General features: G+C 39.1%; 1 protein-coding gene across 7 annotated transcripts in view; it reads right to left on the bottom strand.

The window, feature by feature from the left end:
* Window positions 1-15,901, bottom strand: part of TENM2 (teneurin transmembrane protein 2) — a 479,584-nt gene that overhangs the window by 114,403 nt on the left and 349,280 nt on the right. For all 7 annotated transcript variants that reach the window (XM_014948063.1, XM_014948062.1, XM_014948061.1 and 4 more), the window contains 2 exons: window positions 15,746-15,868; window positions 3,575-3,780 (listed from right to left, as the gene is read on the bottom strand). In XM_014948063.1, coding sequence (XP_014803549.1) covers window positions 3,575-3,780; window positions 15,746-15,868 — 329 coding nt within the window. The remainder of the gene's footprint in view (window positions 1-3,574; window positions 3,781-15,745; window positions 15,869-15,901) is intronic.

The raw sequence follows: 15,901 nt of genomic DNA on the forward strand, positions 1-15,901 counted from the left end.
GTTCTAAATGAAAACGGTTTTCAGTTTGACATGAAAAATTTGTAAGTATAGAACACTCTGCTGGAACTGAAAACAACACAACTCCATGTAATGCCTATTTACAGTGATGTTTCTATAAGGTTACCTTATTTCATGCGTCATTTGGAACGTTCTACCAATGTGTAGTAACATCATAATTGCTGTAATCTCTGTAGAGTCACTTCATGCATTATTTGACATGTACAGTTCATTTTCTATACATTATCCATTTTATTTATGACTATCTTCCACTAATTTCCTATTTATCATTCAAGCCTGCAGCGTGCATTTTATTATTTCTACGTAGTGCTACACAGGTTGGAAGAATCTTGCCTGAAAGCAATGCATTCCTGTCTGCAGCCTGCTTGCCACTCAAAACTGCATTTTCACCTCTCCTCCAGAGCTCCATTCCCTGCACACAGCACACAAGGCTGCTTCTCGACAAGTTTACAGCTACATCAGTTTGACTGACTAAACCAGGCATTTGGAATATTTGCTAAACAGTAATACTGAGAAGGTTAAATCTCAGCAGGGCTCTCAGACAGGAACTGCATCTTGTTGTCTCAGGTTAATCATGTACCTAATTTGCTGATTATTGACTTGCTCCCACAAAGGATTTTACTTGGCTTGACATATCAGCACTGATCAGTGATGAACTGTCAAGTGTAGTTGTTCACTGCTTTACAGCTCATGTCCCTAACCTGCAGAAACAAGGATTTTAAATTTCAATTTTAAAATATTGTTTGGTGTCAACTTTTCATTAATACAAAACCATTCTGCTCCTTTCTGTCAGAACAACGCTTCTTTTCACTAACTGAGGTCTGTAACAGCTTGCCTTTCTTTTTCTAAAATTATTTCTCTTGGTAGCAGCTTGGCTGAATTTTGATTGCTGGGCAAAGACGCCAAGCAATCTTCTGCTGTACCACCCTGTTGACAAGCACCAGGACCCTGCATGAATATGGGAAAGCAATTCTGCAGATTATACTGGTGGATTTCACTAACTCCAGTCATGGAAGATGCTTGGAATTGCTTCCTCTAAAGACTGGAAAACAGGTTCTCCGAGGAGGAAACCAGCTCAGTAGAAATATTCTGCCTTACTTAATTCACCAGAAAGGTCATGGAATTTATATCCTGTCCACTTAAGGTGGAGTGAAAGAAAGAAGAGCAACTTTGCTTGATCATAGCCTTCTCAGATGAGAGCATCATAATGAAACCTAGAACCAATGCATTTGATGACAGTACAACAGTTCAGCTTGAATTAAAAAAATATTTTGTATTACCAGTTACATCCAACTGGATTTCTTGTAAAAGATACAGGCATACCTCCATCATGTCTTAGTCAGACAATTATAATTAACTTGTATTCATAGCAAACCGTGATGATTGCATAGGAGCTTTGGTTGCCCTCGGCCATTTTCACTTCATGATTTATACTTTTGTTTGTCTTCCTCAACTAAATTGCTGGGGTTTTTTATGGTGGAATGACAGGGAAAATGAGTGCCAAAATTCTGAATTAAATAATATATGCTCAATGAATTATGTCATTACCTCATTGCAAGAGTTAAAGATCCATAGACATAATTTTGCCCTCAAGACAACATATTGAAACATTACAGCCAAAATCAAAACATTCTTAAGAAAGGCTCCCACCCTGGAACGCACTCTCTGTGGCCGTCTCCTGTGTTTCATGGATGCCTGAAAATGGGTGAAAATTAGTCAACAGCCCTCTAAAATTTCCCCAATTTATCTAGTCTTCGTACAGAACTTCAGGATGCTGTATGTTAACCTCTAGCTATATGGAAAACTGACCACTTGCCCTCTCCTCCTTGGGATGTGGACTGGTGATCCTTACTTCTTACCAGATGGGTATATATCCCTTCAATAATTCACAGATCATTTTAAAACAGCATACTACAGGAAGTTGATGGAGATCATGGAGTTGATGGAGAGATGGACAAGTTCCTTGTCCACAAATTCTTATAAGTAGAGGACATAAACCTATGTAAACCTCTTCTCTCCTCTCCTCCCAAATCTGTTTAAAGATTTTGCTTCTCAATTCAGACTACAGGCAAGAATGAACACCAAGGAACAAGAGTCAATGCAGAATAGTTCCATAAATTTACCTTACATTGGGAAGCAGATCCAAAATACAGTGAATGTTAAGTGTAGTTTTTCCCAGAAAATTAATTGGTTCACTGTTTGTATCATGAGTTTGCGCACGCACATGGACACAGTTCACTTAGGGCTGATATCTTCTTGCAGGCAATATGAATATACCTTCCCTATATGGCAGTATGTATCAATGCAATTATGTTAAAGCCTCTGGGCTTTTAGCTTAGATCATGCATTTTAACCATTTACGTAATTACAATTAGCTTTGTTAAATGAAAAAAAAAAAGTAGCAGCAGTTCTTTCCAAATCATGGCAAGTCACCTTTCTCAAAAGGGATCATGAAGTTCTACATTTGCTTTTTGGACATCATATACCGTAAAGCATTTTGCATTTTAAGTTTAGGTGATCATTTCTGAAAGAAGAACCAATTTTTAGCAGCAAGCATATGCATGAAGGAATGGGTCCTTTCCAAAACCTGGTTGTTATTTCTACTTCCCTTGCACTCCAAAGAATGAGGCTCTTTCCCTTTAGAGTGTGTAACTGCAAATATATTATTTCTCATTACAGTGCCAGTCTAAGTAAACTGGAATCCTCCCATTCACATTAATGATTTTTTGATATAATAAAAAAAATTCTCTCTGTAACAGAATATATAGCTATATCTTCTAATAGCCAAGACATTAAAACACCCATTGCACAACCTAAAAGAAAAAGATACTCAAGTTTGGTCTCACTAACTTTAAAACTATCTTTAGTTACAGCCCTTAGCTCTGTACTGCAGGGTCACTGTAGAAATGCAGTGTTACTGATTTCTCATCTTTGAGGCTGGTTAGAAATCAAGAAGAACTGGGTAAGACTTGCCCCATGTTCGAGTCAGGTATTATACTTAAATACTGTCCTTGAGGGAACAGTAGTGAAATTAAAGCTCTCAAACACACACTACTGCACGGCTGGGCAGCAGCGATGCCAAAGTCTGTTGCATACTGCAGTGATGCCACTCCAACAGCCCACGGAGACTAAAACTTCTATGAAAGTAGAAAATTATATGTTAGCACATCTAGCTATGCATGCATTCCAACCATATACAGTGCTTTGATACCCTAAGTTTGACCAACATCTCTCACAATTTTGACTGGTGTATTACTGGGTAGGTTTATCCCAATTGGTGCCAAGATTTTGTCAGAGATTCAAAAACTTGAGTGCCAAACTGTAAGTCACCTTAAAAACCTGAATGGGCAGGAACATAATTGATTACTTCTTTTATCAATGTACTGTTGAGGTTTGTAATAACCTAGAAATCTCAATATCAGTCAACTATCACAAATTAAATAATTCCCAGGAACCCCTAACCTTGAGCTCCAGAAGCTCCAACATAAACCGAACCCAGATGCTCTAAACTTTTGCATTTTGACATTTAAAGCCAACAAATACATTGATAAAGTACCTGGGCATGTGATGGTGGGAGTCCTCTTCTTATATAAACACCAAAAAGAGCATCCTTCCCTAAGGATATGTTGAACTTCAGGAACTGTGGCTGGCTGATATGGATCTGAGACCTCCAAAAAACTCCCGGGGGCACTTCCTGAGTGACCCTGCGGCCAACTTCTGTTTCTCCACTGTCTATGCTGCTATTCCTAGTGACCCACGGTCCTATAAAATAAAAGCAAATATAAATCAAATGAGATAACCACTTTTAATACAGGCATTTTTATTCATTCAAGGTGAACATCTGTGGTAATGCCACCTTTTAATTCAAACCGTAACTTTCCTTTCTTATTTTGATGCAATCTGCCTGCTGTTTCAATCAGTATGTAAGGATTTGGCCACTACATTTGAAGTAAGAAGGCTGTGAACCTTATTCTGTGGAGCATCTGCAATCTTCTAATCCCTCCAACCCTTTAATTCTGCGATTGCTCTTTGCTGATCAAATATAGTAACAGTAGAGAGTCAATTAAGCACATACAAATCTCCCTGTGCTCTTTTCAGTTGCATCTCATAGACAACCAGGGTATAAAAAAAATTACCAGAAAGGTGAACTGAAGGGGTAACTTCCATCTAAATGAACCGATTGAAAATTTTTATTGTCATTGTTTTATACAGTAAAGTAGTTCAACAAAATCCAGGACATAGACAATAAAGTTGTCAGAAGAAATCAAACACACAGCAAATGATAAAGAGAACTGTGTCTGTACTCTAACTTGCATCTTCTCCTCCTTGAAAGAAAGTTAGTACAACTCATGCGATGCCTTTTAAGTTCTCTCTGCCTGAAACAGGGACTTATCTACAACTCTTTCTCCCTTGTGCTGTGGTTAGTTAAAATCCATCATTTGATGGTTCTTGAGCATGCATTATTAAAGGCAAGATACAAGACCTTTCTGGTTGAGCGCTCTGGCTTCCAGCCCATGAAGAAGTCAAACTTTAAAACATGGTGTAAATCCCTCTGTTCTCAGCTGAACAGGATGGTTCTGAGGCTACACATATTTTAAACATGGAGTGTGATACGTGAAGATTTAGTGCTTTCAAGCTACAGTATACGGCAATGTTTGATTTTCTGTTCCATATTCCCAAACAACATGGTGATAAATCCACTCTAAAATTATTACAACAGACACTATAAAGACCAGAAAACCACAGAAAATATCTGCTAACAATCACAGAAATTTAAAGGTACCATTAATACCGCTATTAATACACACTGGATGGCAGTGATACCACTCAGTATTTGTTGAAACCTCAATGTTTACTTAGCATTACACCATAAAAAAAAAAGTTATTTTCAATAAATGGCAAGTTAATTTTGAAATTTATCCCAGCACTGTATGAATATAACAGGATGGCACAGAATGACATATAATTCCAGCAGGTAAGTACATAACAGCTTTTCTGTCTTGACTATCTTTAATTGAGAGAGCTGCAATAGCACAGTTTCAATCATAGATTCCAAATTATCTATGTTAGCAGCACTTAAACTTGTACATAATGAAACAGATATTATGTTGGCAGTGTTTTGAAATGGTAAAAGAATGCTCTGAATACCAACTGCTATACACTTTTTGGCAACTTGTTTGTTTTTTCATTTTCTATGTTAATGGGTCTACAATCACAGCACTAAGAAAAAAAGAAAGCAGAAAAAGTTGCAAAGAGAGGCTGCAAAGAAAGGAAAAATGGCTGAGAACGGAAGCTGCAAAGAAAGGAAAAATGGCTGAGAACGTCAAGCAACGTGCCTCTGCACCCGCACAAGAACACAGATATCAACCAGATTCAAACATGTAATGTTTTATAAAAACTACACAATTTCAATTCTAATGGTTTACCGCAACAGAGGAAATCTCAAAGTTCCTACCTCAATGAAGTCAGGCACCATCTCACTAGAATTTAAATTAGTCTTTACTCACATGGGTAGGGAAACCAGGTACAGAGCACGTAAAATCACCTGTTGAATGCTGTCCTGCAACTACTGGCAGAGCCAGGAACTCGGCCTAAGACTGAGGGCTCCTTCATCTCCTTTGAGTACAGCATTGCATTTACTTCACATCACAATTTGAAGTTATGGTAATAAATGATGATTTTTTTCCATCCACTGTGCTGTAAATTATTTCTTTGGAAGCAGACTGTGCATACTTAAATGAACATCAATTGTATCTAATCTGAGAACAGTCTCCTTGACACACTCTTGAAGAACCTTGCTCTTTGGGATCAGTATATCCATAGTCAAAGCACAACAGTCAAAGAAAAAGCTGTTTCCAGGAAGTATTACAGTAGGCATTATTTTTATGATGAAAGCTGTATAAGTAATAAAGGCATCAAGATTAATAGACCAGTGCCTCTTCCAGTATCCTGACTCTGTCCACAGACTCCTTATACTCAGTGAATTATCTGCGTTACGTATTTTTTCAGTTTGATTAATTTAATGACTACACCAAAGCTGCTCCAGTCCATGGAAGCTAGTGGAATTCCTCGACATAAAGAAGACTGAAGTCAGTAAGTGTAATCCTCTTCTGAAATCCACACATGAAATGGGTGGGAATCTGGAGCTGCAATCTGTTTGAAATCAGTAGCCTCCCCCTGTGTTGAAATCTGCTTCTCGTTTCTTTTTAAACAATACTTTATACTTTTTAATACAGTATATATAACCCTTCATAATTTTTAATACAGTTCTAGAATTCAGTGGAGCAGTGGTCACATACATTCAGAGATATGGCTTGTATTAGCAGCACAAATCTAATGGTCCAATTAGTTAAAAATTAAGCAGCTTATAGTCACTTGCCTCATGTCATAAACATCTATATAATATATATATACACACACATATTGATCAGGGATATTAAGTATTGAAACGGCTACTAACACACATAAATGGCCTATGCTACAGAATAGGTTTCAGAAAAACAAATCCTTGTCAGAATCCTTTAAGAAGCGAGGTGGTGTTAGAATGCTCTCATACACACCTCTGCTTTACAAATTACCAAGTCACATATTTTTCATCTACATCAAATAGAAATTAAAATAAATATTGCTTCAGCCATTGTACCTGACTTTTATGCAGTGCAGCAAGCTTAGTGAGCGTGCAGATGTGAAGCCCACCGTAATCTCTGTTGGTTTCACTGGCTATTAAAGCAGCTCCAAAACACCACCATCAATGACTTTTGCTAATTACATTGCTTCCAAGTCTGCCAAGTATATATTCCCTAGAATTATAACTTTGCAAAAAAAATTTAATTCTTAGGGAGGCTCAAATTTTAGTATTTCGGGTTGAGTTTAGCCTTAGACTCCTTTGGTTTTCCAAAATCTGTTTTCTATTTCTGTCTGGGAAGAGCATTTTTCAGGAGTCAAAAAACCTCAAATCAATTAAGCTAAAAAGGGAACATTCCAGTCCTCAAGAGAACCAGAGTTACGTTCCCACAACTTCATCATGCACCTCACAGGTAAACAAATATATTGGATGTCAAACTTTCCCAAAACAAAGCTTTTAGAAAAAGATCATTCCTTTATATTTCCCATGAAAATTTTAAAATTATTAGCTTAAAAAATGGTGAAAACTGCAGACGAGACAACTGAATTTGCAATTATCAGTCAGCCTAGAGGCATGATTCAGGTTCCTAATACTGAAATGATTCAGTTTGGGATTATCTTTGGAAGCATCTCCCCATAGATGCTTTTTTTCTTTTCCCTCTACAACATAAATGACCTGGTTTCTAGTTGTCCAAACCACTCCTTCTGGAACATTTCAGTGTCTCTGGAAAATCTACTGAGGAAAAGAACTGACAGCTGTAAGGGTTCAAACATCGCAGAGGATCTTAAGAGCAGGTTAGATGAGCAACTATCACAAGTGATCAAGATACACCTAACCTATAAGAAAGAATGCAACAGATGGATGACCCTGTATTTTCAAGTCTGTATGTCAGCAGTATGGCACACCTCTGCTCATTATCCAACCCATGCCACATCTGGGAGAAACAGCTTCTGCCTCACCTCTGTCATGCTCAAAGGAATCCTTATTTTTGCTTTTAAAAACTTAATACATGAGATCCTGTTTTTACAGCTCTACATTACAATGCTGAAATAACACAATTCAGAAATACTTGAAGTTGCACTGAAGTGCAAGTTTTATATTTGCAAGTTTAACTAACAACTTACAACGATTTAAGTCCAGCAAGCTATCAGAGCTCTAAAGATTATGCATTACTGAATCATACTCTCATGTATTCCTGTTGAGTTACTCTCGTTGGTATGAGACACAACAGTAGTGTGAGTGTCTTGGTTCCACTCCTTGCTTTGACACAGCCAGTGCACCTGAGTTGGCCGTGATCTTGGTGTTCTCAGACGACTACTTGTAAACCAGAAATATTTACAATGACCTATTAAAAATTCTCACCTTGAAGATAAGCAATGCAGAGCAATCACATAAAAATACTATAGGAGGCATCTCAACACTGGCCTCTTCATGTTCCTTCCTACCCAAGTTAGAAATACAGCAGTGAAATGCACAGTAGATACAACCACTGAACCTCTTCTCTTAGACAACAGGCTTAAGTTTATTTTTTAAACCTGAAAAGCAGAACATCATCCTAGCTTCACATTTGCAATGACTTTTTCTGCACTAACAGCTTCACTTACACGCTTATAAAACCTGTCTCTAGAGACTCTTAAAGTAAACTTTTTTTTTTAATAGCTTCCTTCAGCCTTTACCTTCTAATGTAGAGAATGCATCTTGCCACCTGACTCCCTCCCTCCAGCTATTTTTAGAAGCTTTTCCATTTTGATGGACCACTGCGGATCACATTCAAAGAACATCAACTGTATTTAAGTGAAGTTACAGATGTGACAAACTGACAAACCTGGGAAGAAAAACTAACCCAAACCACTCATACTATTGTGAACAAATAAATCCCAACATCATTACCTCTGCTGTGGGTGACTGTTTTTGAGTTTCGTCTGTTTGTCTCATAACCCCATGGATACTTGGGGTTTTCATCTGTGATTTCCCCTCTACAAACATCTACAAAATAGAGTTTTAAAAGCGTACTTCTTCATCTTACCCAGGGGAGCCATTTCAATCACTCAGTCAAACACATATTTATCAACTAAATAACACTTATTCATTTAAACTGCTGTGTTATTTACCCAGTTGAATTACTATTTTGGCATATATGTTTGAAAAGACTGTTTTTGCACTCAAGTATATTTGCCTTTGAAGCTATCAAATAGGCAACACATGACAACAGCAATGCAAACTCCCCCTGCTAACTTGTCAGCAGGCCTCATCTTTGAGCTGGAGGTCAGATTCAAGGTGGCGGCTGATAGGACATGCCCAGTCAGCCTTTAATTTAACTGATGTCAAGCGGTGTCAGCTATGGAGGCAGAACTGTATCTACACTGAAACCAGAGATACTCGAGCATTTATTATAGGCTCCTCTCACATACTGTAGCTAAAATTAAAAAAATAAAAATGAAATCTGGCTACCAGCAGTGTCACGCTACAGACATCACATTTAAATAGCAATTAACTCCACCACTTTGACTGTCTGCCTTTATGATGGTGATGACTGTAAATTGTATCTTGATAACGCTCTTGAAAAATCTAGCAGAATAACCATTCCAAGGCATCCATAATGAACTACAAAGATAATTTGGACAATTTCAAATTAAATACAAGGAATAAATATCACCAATGTTAGTTGAAGAGAATTCTCTTTCACTTCTCTTTCTGTACCTCTGCATTTCTGATGAATCACTGCTGCAGACATAGCTCTCCTTATCTTTTCATCTAACCTATTTTTCTGGTAGGGATTTTTACAGATGACTCAGGATTCCAAAGAAATTTATGGTACAGCTGTGTAAAGGAAACCATTCAATATAAAAATACACTCCACTGAACTTTTTGCCAAAAAAGAATCTGTGGGAATTACTATGGTTAGAAAATGTCTTTTCTATACAAATTTCTTCCATGGAAAAATCAGTGCTATGCACTATTACTACACCGATCACTTCCTATATGAACTTATGCTTCAAAATATCTCCCACTAATAGCTAAGTGCCCTAGGACCCAAGTAAAAACAGATTCTTTTTGAAATGTGTACAATAGATTGACTGCTGGTGACAAATTCCCACAGCTATAATAAAGTAAAAAGCCAGGAAATGAGGGTTTGTCTGGAGAAGCTGCTGTGACACATCTTGAACTTCAGTTATGCTGAAGATGCTGAGGTACTAATGAGCCATATTTTGTGAAGTGAGGAGAAGCTTCTGAATTTGTATGAGCTTTCAGAAGACTAGTAAACCAGCTTCTGAAACAAAATAAAAGTCTTAGGTTTTCTGGTCAGTATCCCACATTTCTATTGTGGTGAAAGGAAAGAAACTCTGGAAAGACAGCGTCTGCTTAAGGCCACTGCTCTGGCTCAGCTGCAGTCAAACAATCTGGCCCTGCAGGTGGAATTAAGAAACATGCTTTAATACCCTGAGACACCTAAAACTATAGGTACATCTTCACATTCATGGGGGCAAGGCTTCACAAGATTCAGTGTTTTCAGAATCAAAAGTAAATTTTAACTGAAATACAATTAAGATCTGTTAGTTCACTGCATTTCACAAAGAACAAATACATACTAGCACCAATTTCTACATAAACATAACAATCATCTCTGATGGTATATAATACACTTCATCACCTAACTTTAAACACGGCAACACACACCAGCAAGAAAATCAGAAAAACAGAACTCCTCTTCTGTTCTGTTGAACTTAGTCCAAATACTTTGCTTGTGCTAAGACAGCCCCAGAGCCTGGTATTTTTCAGCAGACCACATCTGCAAGCCTTCATAGCGTCCATATTAACACTTCTGCTTGCTAACGTGTTAATTAAGATCTACATTACATTAGCCACATAACTACTTAATAAGATTAATTCACCTGGAAAATGATGGCATGTCTTGATTAAATTGAATGAAGGCAACGGAAGTGACATTTAAAATACATTGATTGTTATTACATTTTGATCATCTGTTTTAAAGCGTCTGAAAGGAAATAGTAGAAACCAAAAGACTCATGTCGTTTACATTGTTAATGAGGTACGAGTTTTTCATCTTTCTGCCTTTTGCAACATGACAGAGAGTTCCCTGCAGTTGTTCCTGAGCCCTTACACTGCCTGATGAGTAGGATTCGGTTTCAGCAGAAACTCAGCTGGGGGTTGCAGCAGTGTCTCAGGCATTCAGGTCAGGGGCTATTCTACCTGCACCTGAACCCCAACTCATCAATACCTAAGGCAGCATATCTTCCCATTTAATAATTTTGTTATTCCTTTAACATTGCCCATCTGCTGCATTGCTAATAACTTAATGGTTAGACAATAATCATTTCTGTGTGCAAACCAAAACGTGACTTGGAGCTGCAGCATCTGGCGGAGGTCTCAAAATCGTTTGGAGAGAGCTAAAGACAACCTAGACAGCTTCAGAGTCACTGCTGAGTTTAGCTTTCCGTAGCTATACGAGGCAAATTTCTGTTAGATTAGTAGAAATCTATTTTTCCCCTCTCTCACCTCAAGCAAGTAAGATCATGTCATATTTAGCAGCAAATTTAACCATCTTTATTACATTATTGCCATTACATTTACTATCCTGAATTTGGTAACTGGAAACAAGCTTATTTCGAAAACTCGAAACAAGTATTTTTCATAATACTTCAATACTTTACTGTATAATTACCTGTAATTGTCTTTTCAAAATCCACACACTGTGGTAGACTTAGTGAAAGATCTCATTAACTGAGCATGAACCTGGATCGAGCTACTTTGTCCAAAGAGGCACAAACCCTGGATTAGGTGAGTATCAGAACACACATTCAAATCTACCTTTTCCAATTAGTCGGTGTATTTATGGTAACTGAAGTGATCTTTCAGGTCCGCAATCCTTGCCCATAATTATCTTTGGCATCTTCTACAATAGGGGTTTCTAGGATCAGAGACCACAATCTCTTACTGTGTTTTTCAGCTTTATAGAAACTTACTATAGCAAATAATCAAGATAAAAAATACTAAGTCAATTTTGAATTAATAGACAATTTGCTAAATTTGTGAGCACACCAAAGACAATATGTCATAAACAGAAAACCTCTAAGCCTGAGTGTTCTTTACTTGGATTTGCAGCTGGAGTTAGTTTGGATATTTCCACAGAAATAGTAGTTTATCTTAGGTGTCCTCTGAAATTATTAAAGTTTACTTTTATAGTATATTCTGTCAACTAGAAAGGAAACAGCACATACATAGTCACACATTTTATGGAAATGTGTGTCTAGTCTACTACATAATTTTACACGTAGAATATATTTTTGGCATAGATTAACAGAATCTAGGCACAGAAAATCCTGTAAGGTCATCTAACTCATTTCTTTGTGAAGAAGCAATTATTCCAAAACATGCTCTTGTTTCCCCTTCCCTTTCCCCCTTAATTTAGATTTATTATACCAAAATTCCAACATTATCCTTATGTAACTGTAACAGACAAATGGGCTTTCCTCTCAGGAAGTTTTTTTTTTAATGTCATTACTATTTATTTCATCCCTGTAGCAATTCCACAATTCTATGGCTGTGCCAATTTTTTAGGTTTTACATACTATTAAGGGATACTACCCCATAATTTGTATTAAGAAAGGAATTTTTCTCTACTTTTGTCTCTTAATCTAAATCCCTAGTTCAGTACAACTTCCAGAGACTAAAGGCAAAAAAAAAAGAAAAAAAAAAAAAAGTGCAAACTATCTTGTGCTTTGTTTAGGGTCAGAGCATGGTGGACTTCACCTGCAGTTTTACAGCAACACTAAGGATTTTTCTACCCATTGCACTTGCCTACTCCTTTCAGACATCCCCAGTATTAGCGAGATGTAGTATGTAATTACAAAAAACCTGCAACTGTGTTATCTTAATAGTGAATTTTGTTTTCATTAAGATAGGAAAATGCAGTAATTCAGTAATTTACATTCCTCTTAAATTGCAGCTTTATTATTTCGTACCAGAATTTAGTCTCTTAATAAGGAACAAGCAGATCAAATTGAAATATCTGCTTTTTTTTTTTCTCCTTTCAAATTGCTCTGCTTTAAAATGCCTGGCTTGCTGAGTAGGCACAGCTTGCGTTTAAGTGGCCGTTCTCAGTCTAGGGGTTAAAGGTTTCTTTGGGAGACCCATGTTTTGAAAAGAATGGCTTCATCCTGAGTTGTGTCAATTATAGAAAGGTCACTCTCCACAGCCAGAGCCCTGAGTCCTGAAATGGTTGTTGTGTTAAAAGCTGTCAGAGACTTTCCTAAAAACTGCTAGGACAGCAATATTAACTTGGACATAACAAAAGGAAAGGTGAGGTAGAAAAACTTTTCACCCTTCCCTGCTATGAGAACTTGTCTTCTAGATATTCCTTGTGTTCATCCAAACCTGTCATTCATATTATTCCACTGTGGAAGATTATCTGCCTAAATATTGTTCTCTCTCCTTCCCCCAGATTATCAACATTTCAGCAACCTTCTACGAAATGTCAGAAGAACAAGTAAACTTTTCCAACATGCTCTGAGGAAAGCTAACTGCTGCAATTTAAGACATAACTAGCAGCTCTGTCTCCTTGTCTCCTCTACAGGAGGTTGCCACTCCCAAACCAGCCGGCATCTCAGCCTCTTCAAATGTGCAGAGCTAATTAGAGTGGGGTTGGGATAAACTGCCAGAATTTGCACTGAAGTGCCCCAGGCAGACGAGCACATTCCAATTCAACAATCCTTCTGCCCTATATTTGCACAGAGATGGCAACAAAAAGCTGCAGGGGAGGGAATTTGGACACGTGTTAAGCACTGCAGTTGTCTGCTAAGTGACCGTAATTGCAGACCTGAGCTCGTCAGGTTCCTGCCTAAAACCATAGGGTCTCTCACCTGTGCACAATCTGGAAGGAGTTCAGCAGTACTAAAAACATTCTGCCTTGTACTGAGGGATGTGCCGTTCGTCCAGTTTGACCTACAGTCAGTCAGAGATGAAAGCCAAGCCAACAAACTCCTGTCTGAAAACCTACAGTTTTTTGCAACCGTTAAGATGTAGGAATTAATGAAAAGGAAGAAGCCAAAATTAGTCCCTCCATGGAAAATGTGAAGAAGCCTAGGTGCAGCAGCAGCATTTATTGAAAAGAGAAGCAAATCTATGAAGTGATTGGGCTCACCAAAGAACAACTCAGCTTCCTTTCCCAGCTTTACTTTATCTCATTTTTTCCCAATATATCCAATGGGAGTATCTTGTGTTACCATTGTTTCTAACACAGCTTTGGCAATCAGCAAGTTTAACATGAGCCACAGGTGTGCTCAGCTCTGAACAAAATTCCTCTGTTTACCACTAGCAAGTGCTCTTCTCTTGTTTCAGTCCACCTTTGTCCTACCTTCACAGTGCACTATGGCCTACCATTCTGTTTACCACTAGCAAGTGCTCTTACTTCTCTTCTGTTTCAGTCCACCTTCATCCTACCTTCACAGTGCACTATGGCCTACCACAGAATCACAGAATTCTGTGAGGTGCTTTGGCTAACTGAAATGTTCTGGTTTGTCTTCATGTCATAATTTTTGTAATAACCAGAAAAGGCCTTACTGCAATGTAGGAAAGAAAACACCTGACCCTCACCACTAAAAAAAGGATTCAACTTAAAGTCCTTTTCATGACATGAAAATGTAAGATGTAGGAAAGAAAACACCTGAACCTCACCACTAAGAAAAGGATTCAATTTAAACTATTAAAGTCCTTTTCATGACATGAAAATGTAATTTTAATATATACTTCCTTGGTTTAAGGAAGTCTTTCTGTTTCTAAATTTTCCCCTCATTCTTCTCATCGTCCCTTCTCTGTCATCCTCCACTGAAACAGAGTTCTCTTTAGGAGAGAAAGAATCCATTTGTTGCCCACATTGCTCATACTAATATCACAGGACAGACTATTTGCTATGGCTCGAACCCTGCTGTCCTTGATGTTTTCTATTATTCTATTGCATCTGAGAAAAAGAAGAAAAAACAGGGGTTTGGTCCCAGCTGGAAGCCAAAATTTTTGACTTCTCCCAAGCAGTAGAACGTACTTGCCTGCTAAGTCCAGTCTCTTTCTCTGAGCTCTCTTAGCTATACCTGGAAACAGCATGTATAGCCAGTAAAACACATTTTCTGACTGAGCACATCTTCATTAGCAGTAGAGATGAGCCAGCAGTGTGCCTAGGTGGCCAAGAAGGCCAACAGCATCCTGGCCTGTATCAGGAACAGTGTGGGGAGTAGGACCCAAGAAGTGATCGTCCCCCTGTACTCGGCACTAGTGAGACCCCACCTCGAGTACTGTGTCCAGTTTTGGGCCCCCTACCACAAGAGGGACATTGAGGTGCTGGAGCGGGTCCAGAGAAGGGCAATGAAGCTGGTGAGGGGTCTGGAGCACAAGTCTTACGAGGAGAGGCTGAGGGAGCTGGGATTGTTCAGTCTGGGGAAGAGGAGACTGAGGGGAGACCTTATCGCTCTGTACAACTCCCTGAAAGGAAGCTGTAGAGAGGCAGGGGTCGGTCTCTTCTTCCAAGCTACAGACGATAGGACAAGGGGTAATGGCTTCAAGTTGCGCCAGGGGAAGTTCAGGTTGGATATTAGGAAACATTTCTTTACTGAAAGGGTTGTTAGGCATTGGAATGGACTGCCCAGGGAGGTGGTGGAGTCACCATCCCTGGAGGTATTTAAGAAACGTGTAGACACGGCTCTTCAGGGCATGCTCTAGTGCCCAAGATTATTGGTTTGTGGTGGGATGTTGTGTGGGTGGGTGATGGTTTTTTGGTTTGGTTGTTGTTGGTGTGTGTTTAGGGGGTGGGTGGTGGTTTGTGGTTGTTTTTTTTTGTGGTTGGACTCGATGATCTCTGAGGTCCCTTCCAACCGCTACGACTCTGTGATTCTGTGAGATTCTAGAAATGACACGATTTTGCGGGGTAAGAACAGCCGCGCAGGGAACCAGCGGACGCGCAGGACACACCAGCCATGCTAAAAACGAGCCCCGACCCAAGATTCCGCGCACATTTCCGTGAGGGTACATGCACTAACATCTGACAGAGAGCTACACGCGTGGAGCGGGCAGGGCCCGGCGCCGCAGCCTCACCTCTGCCTCCAGATGGCACCGTCGCCCCGTCCTCGGCGCCCGGCGGCCCCGGGCGCATCCCGTTGTTGAAGGTGTGTCCGTCGGCGGGTTGGAGCTGCCAGTTCAGCCCCAGGAGGTGCATCGCTGCCGGGACACAAAGGCGGGGACAGTCAGTGC

Source organism: Calidris pugnax, unplaced genomic scaffold (genome assembly GCF_001431845.1).
Source record: "Calidris pugnax isolate Ruff unplaced genomic scaffold, ASM143184v1 scaffold27, whole genome shotgun sequence".
Taxonomy (NCBI): Eukaryota; Metazoa; Chordata; class Aves; order Charadriiformes; family Scolopacidae; genus Calidris; species Calidris pugnax.